This window comes from Plectropomus leopardus, chromosome 16, assembly GCF_008729295.1.
Source record: "Plectropomus leopardus isolate mb chromosome 16, YSFRI_Pleo_2.0, whole genome shotgun sequence".
Lineage (NCBI taxonomy): Eukaryota > Metazoa > Chordata > Actinopteri > Perciformes > Serranidae > Plectropomus > Plectropomus leopardus.
The window spans coordinates 30,922,310-30,936,521 of record NC_056478.1 but is presented as its reverse complement, the minus strand read 5'-3'; the positions used below and the strand labels follow the sequence as shown (position 1 = coordinate 30,936,521).

The 14,212-nt window shown below is 38.8% G+C and overlaps 1 protein-coding gene across 2 annotated transcripts in view; it reads left to right on the top strand.

Moving 5' to 3' along the window:
- The window catches only part of LOC121955544 (CD2-associated protein), a 72,925-nt gene extending 59,126 nt beyond the window's left edge, over positions 1 to 13,799 (top strand). Inside the window, exons 15-19 of one of the 2 annotated variants that reach the window (XM_042503550.1) lie at positions 3,476 to 3,591; positions 5,511 to 5,594; positions 8,912 to 9,132; positions 10,359 to 10,422; positions 12,470 to 13,799. In XM_042503550.1, coding sequence (XP_042359484.1) covers positions 3,476 to 3,591; positions 5,511 to 5,594; positions 8,912 to 9,132; positions 10,359 to 10,422; positions 12,470 to 12,511 — 527 coding nt within the window. In that variant the 3' untranslated portion in view covers positions 12,512 to 13,799. Of the gene's footprint in view, positions 1 to 3,472; positions 3,592 to 5,510; positions 5,595 to 8,911; positions 9,133 to 10,358; positions 10,423 to 12,469 lie in introns of both variants that reach the window. The other variant, XM_042503549.1, reaches the window with a different exon arrangement.
- The last annotated feature ends 413 nt before the right edge of the window (positions 13,800 to 14,212 follow it).

Here is a 14,212-nt window from a genome sequence, read left to right as displayed (position 1 = left end):
AACAGCAAAAATCACAGTTTAAAGCAGGGGTACTCAACTGGCTTTGCCAGGGGACAGCCCCGGATGCGTTTCTAGGATTTTAGGATGTTACTGGGATTTTTAGACATTTCTGAGATTTTAGGATGTTTCGAGGATTATAGGATATTTAGGACATTTCTAAAATTTTAGGATGTATCTGGTATTCAGGACAATTCAAGATTTTTTAGGACACTTATGATATTTCTAAAATTTTAAGATGTTTCTTGGATTTCAGGACATTTTTACGGTTTGAGGGTGTCTCTCAGATTTCAGGACATTTCAGAATATCCATCACATTTCTAGGATTTGTAGGATATTTCTAAGATTTCAGGATGTGTCTAGGATTTTAAGACATTTCTAGGATTTTTGAACATTAAGGGCCACCTGGCACTCTACCAGGGGCCAGATTTGTCCCTTAGACCATAAGTTGAGTATCACTGGTTTACAGGTTTACATTTAAAGATTCAAAGATATTTAGGGGGCTTTTAGCCGGTGGCCTTTATTTGATAGGACAGCAGGAGATATGGCAGAAAAGGGGGTGAGAGAGTGCGGCAAGGACACATAGCCTCTGAACATCGGGCATGTGCTTTACTAGCAGAACTATCCGGCACCCCAGAGGTTGATGTTTTGACGTTTGTTCGTGGATGAGAAGCTTTTGATGATAAACAGGGGAGCAAATTGAAAGGCAGAAAGATCCAAAGAAAAGACTTGAGAGGATCTAAACAGAGCTGACCTAAAACTAGTTCACTGGAGAGTTTTCTGTGTGTGACAGATTGCGTTCAAAGGTGATAAAGAGCTGCTAAAACTCCATACTGCGCTTTAGAAGACAGTCTGACACACATGGCTGTGGAACATGAAAGTTCAATCACAGGCAGTGCTCTCTAACTGCAGCAGTTTACCACTGTGGAGCTGCGAAGTGCTGTTACACAAGAGGTGCTAACAGTTTTCACTTTTGTGTAATAAATGTGGGAATGACTCATTCTGTCCTGTTTAACTTTGTTGTGCTCAAATGCACACAGTCGTAAACAAACTTTATGTCATACATTCTCTTGTTCTCTCCATCCACTCATTCCTAAATGTTGAAATAAGTAAATCAGATCAATTTCTGACAGAACACCTGTTTACTGATCTGCTCACATTTCTACTCTGTTGATGCAAACTCAGCACTTTCTCCAACCTTGTTTTGCTGAGCTTCTCTTGCTAACTGAAATTCTGTTTACATTCATTCACTCATTCCAATCACTTGTCACCTTGTCTGTGTCAGTTTTGTGAATGGGATATCTCAAGAACACCTCAGGCGATTTTCTTAAAATATGGCACAAATGTTCACTAAGACAAAGTGATGAACTGAATAGATTTTGGTGGCCATAGGTCATGGTCAAGTTGAACTTGCATCACTCACATTTACTTGATCGCAATATCTGAGAAACACCTTGAAGGAATTTCATTAAATTTGGCACAAACATCCACTTGGATCCAGTGGTGAACTGATTAGGTTTGGGTGGTCAGAGGTCACATCACCTTGACTTTCTCGTTTTGTTAGTATGGATGAGATGAATTCTGAAATGAGGCAAAGACTCTTGTGTGTACAGGGATGGTTAGAAATCGTAACAGTGTGGATGTGGTCTGAGAATAAGTGCAATATAATGCAGTCTGTTCACAAAGTACTTCCTCAGATACTAATCAGCTTTAATAATGCTTGATAGGGCTGGGTATTGTCAAGAACCTCACAATTCAGTTCAGTTTCGATTCTTTAGGTCACGATGTGATTTTTGATTTCGATTCCATTAGATATTGATCCAGCTGCTTCGATATTGATTGAGTTATGTGTGTTGATGTCAGAAATACCCGGATAATTCATCAGAATACCTTCTGATAATTGTTAAATAAAGCGTGCATTATCTGTATTGATTTAGAACAAACTGACACCAAAACTTCTTTTACCATTATATTATTCTTTATTAGATAAAAATTAAAACTAAAATTAATTTAAAGTACAGAAAAGTGCACATTTTTGCCTGAGCCAAGCTTAACAAACGTAATAAACATTTATGCAGGACTTGTCAACTTGCATTTGTGTGTGATCCACAGCTTTAACGTTAGCAACAGGTTGCAAAACATCTGTGCAGTGTCGGCTCAAATGGTTACGTAGGTTTGTCGTATTGTTGCAGTGTTTTAACACTGACTCATGAGGCTCACACGTGACGTAACCACTATCGACTTCATGGATCCAAACGTCGGCTTTTAATGTTTCGGCGCTGATTTTAACACATTGCTACCTTGCACCACTATGGCCATTTTAATGAATAAACAACAGACATTTTTTGGGGGTCAAGCGGGCCCTCTGAACAACATCAAGCAGTAAGGCGTCATTACAACAGAAATAATCGATGTCAGGGTTTTATGAGTCGATATTGAATTTACAAAAAACATATTGCAATGCATTGATGAATATTTTTTTTCCCAGCCCTAATGCTTGATCTTAAAGCAACATTGTTCATCCACAAGTTTTAGGTTATGATGAACCATAAAACAACCAAAAACCTTGACATTTCCTGTGCTTGAAGATAACCCACTTGATCATTAGTGAAGGAACATCCACACTGCATGTGTGCAGATTTCATAGCTTTTGAAGCCAAGCAAGATAGTTAAAGTGCTTTGAACACTGATAATGATCATGCGCTACAGCACAGCAGAACACAGGAACACAGAGGAATGTCATGTGTGCAGCACACTGATGTGCAAATGAGGAGACATCTCTGCCTCGTGTAACCCTTACATTAGCCAGCAAGACCTCCTCTCTATGAGTGGAAAAACCTTTTTTTTTTTTTAAATGCTAGAAATGTCCTAAAACTCTAGAAATATTGTTAAATTCTAGAAATGTTCTAAAATCCTGGAAATGTCCTTGAGTCTGAGTATTATACTAAAATCCTAGAAATGTCCTAAAATCCTACATATCTCCTAAAATTGTAGAAATGTCCTAAAGTCCTAGAATTGTTCGGAAATGCTAAAAATGGCCTAAATCCTAGATATTGCAAAAATCCCAAAATGCCAGAAATGATGTCAGGTCCTGGAATTGTCCTAAAGTGCTAGAAATGTCCTGAAACCCTAGAAACATTATTACATTCTAAAAAATATCCTGAAATCCTGGAAATCTCCTTCAAATCAGAGAAATGTCCTAAAGTGCTAGAAGTGCAAGTCATTTTGAAAAAGTTGCCCCCCAAGCAAAGCAAGTTGACTATCCCTGTTTTAAAGAGTTAACTTTCTGCTGCTCTGTCTGTTGATATCATCAGCTGACAGGAATTGAACCTGTGCCCAGTGAATGAAATTATTTTTTGTCAGTTCACCTGTGGGTGTTTAATTAGTCATGGCTCAATGTTGCTCTTAAAAATCTTTTCCTCTCTTCTTTTCCCTCCTTATATTTTCTCTCCCTCTGCCTCCCTCGTCTCTTTAGCAGACCTGATGAGTTTTGATGAGCTGTCGTCTACCTCGGAGAAGCTCTCTCACCCCACTGCTAACAGACCAAAGATGCCTGGCAGGAGGCTGCCCGCCCAGTTTAGTGGAGGACATTCGGTGAGCGTGCACACACACTCAGCATACTCACACACAGATGATAGTGTAGTTGGAACTTAAAGTCTGGTAAATTAAAGATATGTGTAATAAGTCTGTTACATCACAAAAAATGTGCCATTAACCACTCAGCCAAATTGGGCTGATTAAAAGTATGTAAAGTTAGGTTTCAGCAGTTACGAAAACTGAGCAGTGCTCTCTGCTCTGAGATGCTGGGGCCGCGTCTGCTGAAGGAGCCGAAGCTTCAGTTACACTTACTTACCTTCAAGGTCGTAGCATTACATTATACGTATATTAGCATCATTCCTGTTCACCGCCTGTGTGTGAGCTGCGAGTTGATTTGTGAGCTGCTGTGTTCTACAAGTCCTCTTAGTTCTTTTAGTCTAACAAATACATGAATAAATAAGTCTGGAAAATGCCACAATCATATAAATGCAAGCAGAATATCCATCACTTAGGTACTTTTCAGTCATTTTAGTCTGAATTGGCAACTCTTCCCGCAAAATAAATGATAATTCATTGATTTTTCATGCTCCAATTTGTCATTTTACACAGTATAGAGGTATTTTATAATGCATTTCTATGGGGTTTTAAATGGGAATAAAGTATCTGTTTGGGCCGTAGTCTTCCACCCCTACTTAATACCACTCACTCACTCTCTCTCTCTGTTATACACACACACACACACACACACACACACGCATGCGCGCGCGTGCGTGCGTGCGTGCGTGCGTGCGTGCGTGCGTGAGTGAGTGAGTGATATTAAGTAGGGGTGGAAGACTTGAGTCGAAACAGATATTTAATTCCCATTTAAAACCCTGTACAAATACAATATAAATTCACTCTATACTGTACACAATTCTCATCAATGAATTATCATTTTTCTTTTTAAATCTGTATTATAATAATCTGGACAATGTGAGTGTATGAAAAATGATTAAGATCTGATAACTTATTGTTTTGGATGTGTTTTCAAATTTTTTTGAACATGATATCATGTGAACCTTTATTTCCACCAGGGTTTATAGGAAAAGTGATAAAATGACTAACCCTATGTAACTAAATAGCATGTTACAGAAATGGCTGTATCTTAAAAACTCTAAGGACCTATATCACATTTTTGGTACCACTGGACTCAGAACGACTTAAATTTCAATAATTTGTTTCAGTGTATGTATAATAAGCATAGAAAATTAGTGCTTAAGTTATTTTTGTGATTTTTTTTTGTCTATCAATCAAGGCCTGATAAATTCCAGATGTTGAAAATTTTGATTTTGACATGTGTAGCCACATGTCTTGACACTTAACACAGAAAAGTTCAAGTTCCTATCTCTAACAGAAAAATATCTATTGGGCTTTTACCTAACATACTGAATGTAGTATAAGGACATTAATGGGTTAAAAGCCAGCTGTAAGGAGTCTACATCTTTGTCATAATTTATGCTGCTGAATTTATTTTCAGATTGAAGTTATAGGCTGTATATTAGGCTGTCATCAAAAACTTTCCAGCCTCTCAGCCCTTATTTCTTTTCTCACTCTTACCTGAAATGATATTCTTCAGCTTTCTGAAAGCTGTCACCTCGTCTCACTCATTCTCCCTCTGTCACGCTCGCTGTAATTTACACACACACACACACACACACACACACACACACACACACACGAGCTGCCCTCCTCACACAGGTCCCAGCACCAGCCTTCACCTTCACAGAGCGCTCCCTGATGTCAAGGCAACAGTGAGCTGCACTCCACCAGATGATTGTGTGACACTAACAGTCAGACATTAGAGATATGGACTTCTCTACATGTTTTTGGAATATTATCATGTTGGGGTTCCCTTCATTAGTCAGCATACAGGAGGCTTTAAACTTAACACAAGAAATATTGTAAATCAATCAATTTATAAATCTCTTCTCTCACAGCCCAACAAGGAAGTGAGTGTGGAGAAAGCCTTCAAGACTGATGAAGAGGATGCTGCCAAACCAAAGCTAACAGAAACCAGAAAGGTAACTTCCACCATCAATATTCACCAATACATGATACATGCAGAATGCAAACACTGCAAACGGCATGGTTAAGCAGCATCACACCAGGGGGAGTGCTGTTGTAGGGAATTTCAGCATGGCTGTGATGCAGTTTAAGGCGCCCGGCCTCAGGCCCATGACAGTCGGGCTGATTCTCAGTACAACAGCAAGACTCAAGTGTGATACTGCTTTTTTTACATCAGTTCTACAAGAAGAATTTATCAGTTAAAGAGGAAGTAAATCCCGCACTTTTGGCTTGAGTGCCTCCTCCTCTCAAAAATGGGCGGGACTGGGAGGGGGCTAAGACACACCCAGTCACTCAGCCATGCTGCCTCATGATCCACAACACTGTTCTTCCCCCCTGCGGTGGGAGGTTGGTGACGGGGCGGGGACAGGGGGCTCAGACTCCTGCTACTAGGACTAGCCAATAGCAAAATTCAGTTGCAGTAACAGGTTTCAACCTTTACTCATAAAAATATGTAGAATGTAATACTTAGATGTATGCTTTGCTTTTTGACTGAAAAAAGTGGTTTGGGAGTTTATTTATTCTCTTCCGTTAAAAAGCTACAAGATGTTATGATCTGTTTTTTATTTAGTCATTTGTTTGATCCCACCAACACAAAGTGTTCCTAAACTAGACTGTGACTGGACTGTTGCTAAGCAACAGAAACCTTCCTGCACACTTGCTACTTTCAGGAATCCCCAGGATCATGAAAAATCTGTAATGGAATTTCACAATTATGTAGTCCAGGCCTGTAAAAATAGAAGAAAAAATAAAAAATTGCTATTTATTTTAGAGACTATAGTCTCTGTTTATAACCTACAAAATGTAGCATAAAGGCAGATTTAATTTCTAAAGCAGTCAACTTAAGGTCGTTTGCATCGATGTGACTTTTTGTTTACATCACATATTTTTCGTCATTTTCTCCCTGATTTCCGTCTTTCTCCTCATATTTGCCCATAAACTAGAATTATATTTGAATGAAATTCCAATCTGATATGTCTGAATAACAGCGGCCAAGTGGGGCAAGAAAAAAAAGTTTTAGGGGTCCTTCAAAAGTCATGTAAAAGTTTAAAATTTCATCCATGAAAATTTACATTTACATTTTTGGTTACTGTAAGTAACAAACTATGGATAAGTGCCTCATACAAGCTTACCTTCAAGCTATCCATCTCAGGGCTCTTATCTACAAATAACCTCACAAAGTTGTCTTGACAAACACGAGCTGGTTAATTGGCACCTTCCACACAGTCAAACAGTTCTCCGCAGCGTGTGTATGTTTGTGAGGTTAAGTAATCATGGAGGGAGGGAGAGAGACAAAGACAGAAGACTACAACCCGCTGTTCAGACTTCCTGTTCAGTGTTTCATTAATTGCTTTAGATGCTGTCTAGTCTGGATTGGTCACGGTCAACCAAGTCTAATTAGACAGGGCTGATCAGCGGGGGGTACACTGCATAAGACCACCCTATTGTTCTAAAGAGAGACACACACACACACACACACAGTGCAGTCAGAATAAAGCCTAGCTTGGAGCACTCAATCAGCCTGGACTATGTCCGTTTATTCTAACCCTGAGAAAAGAGGATGACAGGAGCTAGATTTTAAGAAAATGTAGTAGATAAGCTACAAGGTACAAGGTAGATTTATCAGTCATTATATAAACCTAATTTAAAATGTATCCTTCATCCTGTTACATAATCAACAGTAGAGGCGGAAAGTGACTCAACAGACTCAACACTAAAAGTTTACAATGTTAGATTACTTACAGGTTCTGAATTTGTCATATGGTGCTCAGTCACCTCAGAATTCAGTTTGATCAAATTTTGAAATCATTGATTGAAAGCCTTATTGTTGAATATGAGTATGTTATCACCGTGGAATTGTCAAAGAAAATACCTCGGATCAAGTAGAACCTCAATTCCCAAGAAGTTTGGAAGCTGTGTAAAAAAAGAACAGACTGCCATGATTTTACGAATTCTTTTTGACCCATATTCAATTAAAAACAGCACAGAGACAATATGTTGTCTATTTTGTCTATATTATTGAAGTAAATTGACATGGACACAGAGTATCCTTTTCCTTACTTACTGCGGTCTTCTATCAGGACAGCTTGACTTGCAGTAGGTGTTAAGATAATAACAAAGACAGCTACAATGAAATACTATAGTTTCAGACAGCTGGCAAATTAATGGAAAACCCGAAATATGTGTGTGAAGAAACATTACAAATGCAGATGCTCCCACAAAGACTTGCAGCCTGATTCAGAAGAAAAACTTTGGTCTTTTCTGGCTCTCCGCCAGTGATTGTTAGGCAGGAGGCGTTAGGTTTTCAGGTCGTCCATCCAGTTGTCTTTAAGTCCACACGTACCTCGTCTATCCTGTTCCTGTGAAGGCAGCATCTCAAGAATGCCTTGAGCAGAATTCTTCAAATTTAGCACAAATGTCCACTTGCACTCCCCAACGAACTGATCAGATTTTGGTAGTCACAGTGCAAAGGTCATGATCACTGTGACCTTGTGTGTCTCATTCTTGTGAACACTGTCTCAAAAACAGCCCAAGGGAATTTCTTCACATAACTGATGAAATGTTGGCAGTCAAAAGTCAAATACACCATAACCTCCATTGTCTCATTCTTGTGGACATGATATCTCAAGAACAACCTGAGGGAATTTCTTCAAATTTGGCACAAACGGCCACTGCGCTCACAATTAATTGATAAGAATTTGGTGGCTTTCAGGGATTTCCCTCAACTTTGGTACTAATGTCCATTTCGACTCAAGAATGAACTGATTAAAATTGGTGGTCAGAGGTCAAGGTCACTGTGATGTGACAAAACATGGTTTTGGTTAGAACTCATGAATTCATATGTTTATTATGGCAAGATTTTACACAAATGTTTATTAGGATATAATGATGACGGGTTGGCATTTTTTATCTAAAAGGTCAAATATCATTGATCATGATGTTCTGTAAAAACTCCTATCTGGCCATGACTCATGTCTCATCTACTCATATCTCTGGAACAGAAGGGGTCGCATACTGAATAGGTGACACTGATCTTGACACTGTGTTGATTGTAGAGATCTTTTGTGCTGTTGGGGGAAGATGTGTGTGAAGCATCCATTTTTTTAACAAAACGTCCATGTTTGATTTTTCTTGTGGCTTATTTATTTTTTATTTTAGAATTTTATAAAAAATAATTATTTTAGTCTTGTGAATTTTATCTCTGTAATTCTATTTGCAGAACCTGTCTGTCTTACTCCATCTTCTGTTTTTCTCCCTCTTTTTATCTTCACAGCCTTCCACAAACACCTTATCCCAGTCACTGTCACTCAACAGGCCCGCCGCAGCCAGCACCGAGGCCAAGCCGAGCCCTGCAGCAGCCCCGAGTTCAGACAGCATGTCACAGGGCAGCAGGGCCCAGCTGGAGCCTGAGGAGCCCAGCTCACAACTAGAGGAGCTCAGGAGCCAGATGAAGGAGCTGCTGCTGTCTGTGGAGCTGCTCAAGGCCCAGCAAATGTAATAACATGAGAACATCTTGAGAACAGAGTGTCAGTATGATAGAAGGAACAGCAGAAAAGGAAAACAGTAAAAATGTGCCAGTATGCTTTCATAATGTATCTTTAAAAGATTACATTATGATAATTTGTGTTGTGTTAATACTCCAGTCCCTCTGAATTGCTAACAGTTTTACATCCTGTCAGGCATTTACATTGCTGGCAGCTATTTTCCATATTTCCCACATATCTAATTGTGTGAAATTGGTGACATAATGCTCTCCTTTATCACCGTGTATCATATTATGTTGTATGTAGGTCTGACTGTTCCTTAACATTTATTTCGTCTGGTTGGAACAAATATGAAGATCTCATTCGAAACAAACATTTAATGTGGCACAGTGATTGTTAACCATGGATTTAGCTCAGTTATTTAAGATGTAGTGTTTCATGATAATACTTAGAATTGCACTGACTTTTGGTTTTGTTAGGCAGACCCACCAGGATTTAGCAGTGTTGTGATCGCAACAGTAAATGTAAATTAAGCCAATCCTTGTTATGTTTACGTGACCTTGGCATTTTGTCCAATCATAGCACCTTTACAGCAAATTTGAGTATTTGAAACCAGTAATATCTCATGTTATTGTAGAGCTGCGATCAGTGTATTGATCCGCTCAGTCCCTCTGTCTCTCTCTCTCTGGTTACCATAAGACTGCTGTGCCTGGGACAGTGACACACACAGTGACAGTGATAACTGGCAGCATCACACAGCTAACACCACCCAGCGTCTATTATCTGTACTAATTTTTAAATTTGACAAACCCTTTAAAAAAATGTTATTATGTTAAAAAAAAAAGAAAATGCCTAAAAATAACGCAATATGCTGACAATTTTTTTGAAAAGTGGACCTGAAATTATGCATTTCAGGTACAGCACGCAAAACAGGTTGCACATCTAATACGTCACAGTTTAACTCATCGAATGCATAACACGTCTCACACATAATACATTGCACACATAATTACACATAATGTAACGGCACAAAATTCCTGTCCTGAACACGCAGTGTAAAAGAGGCCTTTGGTTTGACAGGAGCCTTGCTAAAGGAGCAGTAGTGACATCAACAGCGCCATTCTGAGAAGTTCGGACTTTAAATGTTTATTAATCTCCAAAGAAGGGACAGTTGTTAAATCAAGAGTTTGGAGTATACTCTTGTTAATGAGTGTGTGTTTGTGTGTTTCTCTTCAGGAAAGAGATAGCGGAGCTCCGAGGAGAGCTGGATGAGGAAAGGCTAAAGCGTGTGGCTCTGCAGGTAACATCGATCTCCACAGCAACACATGCTGGGCTGTCTACATTCATTACTCTCATTAGTTTAGCCAAATACTAATCGATAACAGAACGAGCACACTGACAGGCATGTACACAGTTAACACACGGCATAACAGACAGGGACATACACAGGTTTTGCTGACCTGCTGACCTGCAGCCTGTAGCCATGGGAGCTACAGGCAGCTCAGTGATGAGGATGATGGACAGGTGGCTGAAGACACGGATACTGTGCTCTGACACCTGCATGGTGAAAAACAGAGGGATCAGACCAAGTGGTCCGCAGAGAGGAACTGCTTGTAAATAGGTACAGCTTTTCTGTTCACAGCTTCAGGGCATCAACTCTGGCTGTGTCTTGTGATGTATTTAAATAGGAAAATACAGGCAGCGTAGCCTCTGTTCCATGTGCTCTCCATCCAAGGGTTAAGTTAACCCTCTGAGACCCACGTAGACCTATTTTTGTCTTTTTGGAGGGGACATGGCATCTTTAGGGAGAAATAGCAGGTCAACAGTATATGCTACACAAATGTGATGTACATAATCTGAAAGCTGGAACCTGAATTAATTGTAGATGCGGCTCGGTGCTCGTAGTAACAATAAAAATAAAGTGATTCATACTGGGAATTATTGTAATACAGTCTTCTTTTGTTTTTCCACAGCTTTTTGGCATGCTGACTATCATGCATGCTCAGAACTCCTTGACCTGTTCAGGTTGAGGCGTATACATCAAAGACGAAATTAACCCCCAACCGAATTGCTTAGGTGTGATAGTCCAACTTCGAAAAATTTAAGTTATTACAAATTTAGTCTGACGAACATGTTTATATGTATTCTGACCCTCAGGGCCCGCTTGAATATTACACACACTCGCTCTGCGAGCTGTGCTTTCAAAAATTAAGCTTTAAGAATATTTAATATTAAAAATCATTAATATGATTTTCTACTGTCATTGTATTATTCTTGAACCAACATCAGTCCTATCATAAATATCAAATACTATATTTTCAGACTTTTAACGCTTTAAATGCCAGATTTTTGTAATGAATCCAACTTGTTTTTAGATTAAAATAACACGAAAAATTAATTATTTTTAATATACTACCAGATAAATAGATATTTTTTTATTATTACAGTCTGGGATATGTCAATGATTAACAGCAACATTGATTTTTAAACATTATTATTTTTTGTGCAGTGTTTCAAATACTCAAATACCACACAAAATACCACAAAAGGTGCTTTTCAAAATGGCTTTAAAAAATGATATACATTAATATAATTTTCAGCTTTCATTGAGTTATTTTTTTAAACCAACATCCTTCCTAATCATATCAAATATTCATTAATTTACAGAATGTTAACCCTTTAAATGCCAGGTTTTTGTCATGATGCCACTATGCTTTTGCATGAGAGAAAAACATCAAAAATGAATTCTTTTTTTTTAATATATCTCATGCAAAGTTTTATGTTGTTGTTTTTTATGATGATGATCACAGCCAGTGATTTGCTTGATGCTGATTTTGACAGTGCATCTTGTGGAAAAAGCATGTATTTTCTCCAAATGTCAAATATGGTTAAAAAAAAAAAAGACAGGTGGAAAATAGTGAAATCCAAGTCAACAGCCCATAATGTCAGCCAGAAATAATGCAATGCATGTTTTTATGCTTTGATGGCTGTGGGATCAAAAATGTCAGTTTGAATGGGTTTCAGAGGAGCATTTTTGACCTTAACAGTCTGAATTTAACAATTTAGTTTTCACAATGTATTTTAGACTTATTGTAGGAGCTGAACTGGAAATTCTCAGTTTAAACAAAAACACACAACCTTGCCAAAATGTATGCCATATGCATGAGCACAGCCAAAAATATATAAAAAAAAGAAGAATGAAAAGCTCATAAATGCGTCAAACAGTCCCTTAGGGATAAAAGTCCAGTTGCAGTCGCACTGACACAGTAATTGGACTTTTTGTAACATCATGTAAACATGCAGAAGTCTCCGTACTGAGTGTGTGTTGTGTTTCTCTGTCCTGGCAGATGGAGATAGAGAAACTGAAGCGGGTCGTCCACTCAACGTGAAGCCCACGTTTGAATCAACAGCAAGCCTCAAGGCCAGCTGCCGGCTTGTGGACCAATCAGAGAGCAGACGGGTGGTGACGGGCTGATGGCTGAGCGGATGGAGAGCCGGTGGGGAATCACACCAACCACCTCGAGCACAATCCTTTTTCAGCGATCCACGAAAAGAAACTCTCCCCGTATTTGTAAGATTTACATTTTGCACATATAAAAAAAATGTTCAAGCTAGATGTAATTAAGTTACAGATGTATATGTTTCTCTTTTATTCTTTTCTTTATATTTTATTTTGCCAATACAAAAAAGCAACAACTGAGGCCTTACTTCAAACTACTGCGCTGGACTTCCACCTCTGCCGCTCCCGCTCGCTCCCTGTCACTCCAGCGTTCCTCAGGCCCCTCGGGGACCAGGTCCGCTCTCAGTACTACTGACTTTGTATAAAGCAGGGGATGCTTGTTTTCGTATTTTTTATGGTGCACAAATAGTCGATTTTAAAAACTAAGGAAATGTTTGATTTCAGTTCACAGCTTTTGATCCTCGCAGCAAAGTGATTTTTCTTTTCCTATGCGGCGCCTGTGCCACTCCATGGCGGCGGCGGCGCCTCAGAGAGCTCTGTTATCATTTGTCTTTTATATGGTTTCTAGCATTCCTATCCAGGGTAACACTACTGTGCCTGTTCATAACGAAATGATATTAAGTGTTTGTAATGGGAACTTATATATACCACGATGGTGTCTGGAAATTTTGCAGCATGATATTGTATATCTCTATTTTTTAAGTCTACTGACATGCCTAGTCAAATCTTATATATAGAAGGCCTCTTCTATGCTGGTCTCTTCTATTTTTGTCAAACTTGTTTCACATGCTGGGAATGCTCTCAGTCTGCAGATACAGCAGACACAAGCCACATGCAAAAAACAAAGTCAAAGAGAGAGAAAGGAGAGGCTGCACTCTTTCATTGTCAAAGCTGATGATCAATATATTGGCATGTGTATTAACCCTTTGAAACCTTGATCGACATCACTTTTTCTTATGCTGCTTTCAGACAGCTTTCTTCGCGTATTTAAACCTTTGAACTCTGGTGTAATTTCTTTCAAAAACATCGGGAAAAAAGGCTACGGGCTACTTGGTATGAAATGTTCTGCAAATTACAAGAAATTAGTTGATTTAGAGATAGTTCTTTTAAAGCTAGGGGAAAAACTTCCTAAATAATTATCCATTATATTATTATAAGCACCTTTCCATGTAATTCCTGTGACTTTTTTGTTTTGTTTTGGGGTTTTTTGTTGGTGGTGGTTGTTTTTTTCCTTTTTTTTTTTTTTTTTTTTTTTTTCAACTTTTTAAATCATTTTCTTTCAGGAATTTCATTTTCTTTCTTCAATTTCTTTCTAATTTCTAAGCACTTTTCAGGTCATGTCCTTTTTGTTCTAATTTCTCGTTAATTTGGGGTGATTTCTTCATTGCTAATTGCCTTCTTCCCATGTTTTTGAAAGAAATCAATGTAAAAAGCACAGTGTTCAAAGGGTGAAAATAATCAGCCTTGTTCTGATTATCTCTGCAGCCTGCTTTTATCTGGCCACCATCCCTCTGACCCCTGCTGCAGCCCATTCTACCTCTTCCTCTCCTCTCTGCGTCCCTCTCTCATTCAGGGTCAATCACATGATCTGAGAGGAGCCTCTGCTCTGTGATGTGTTTACGCACGAGCA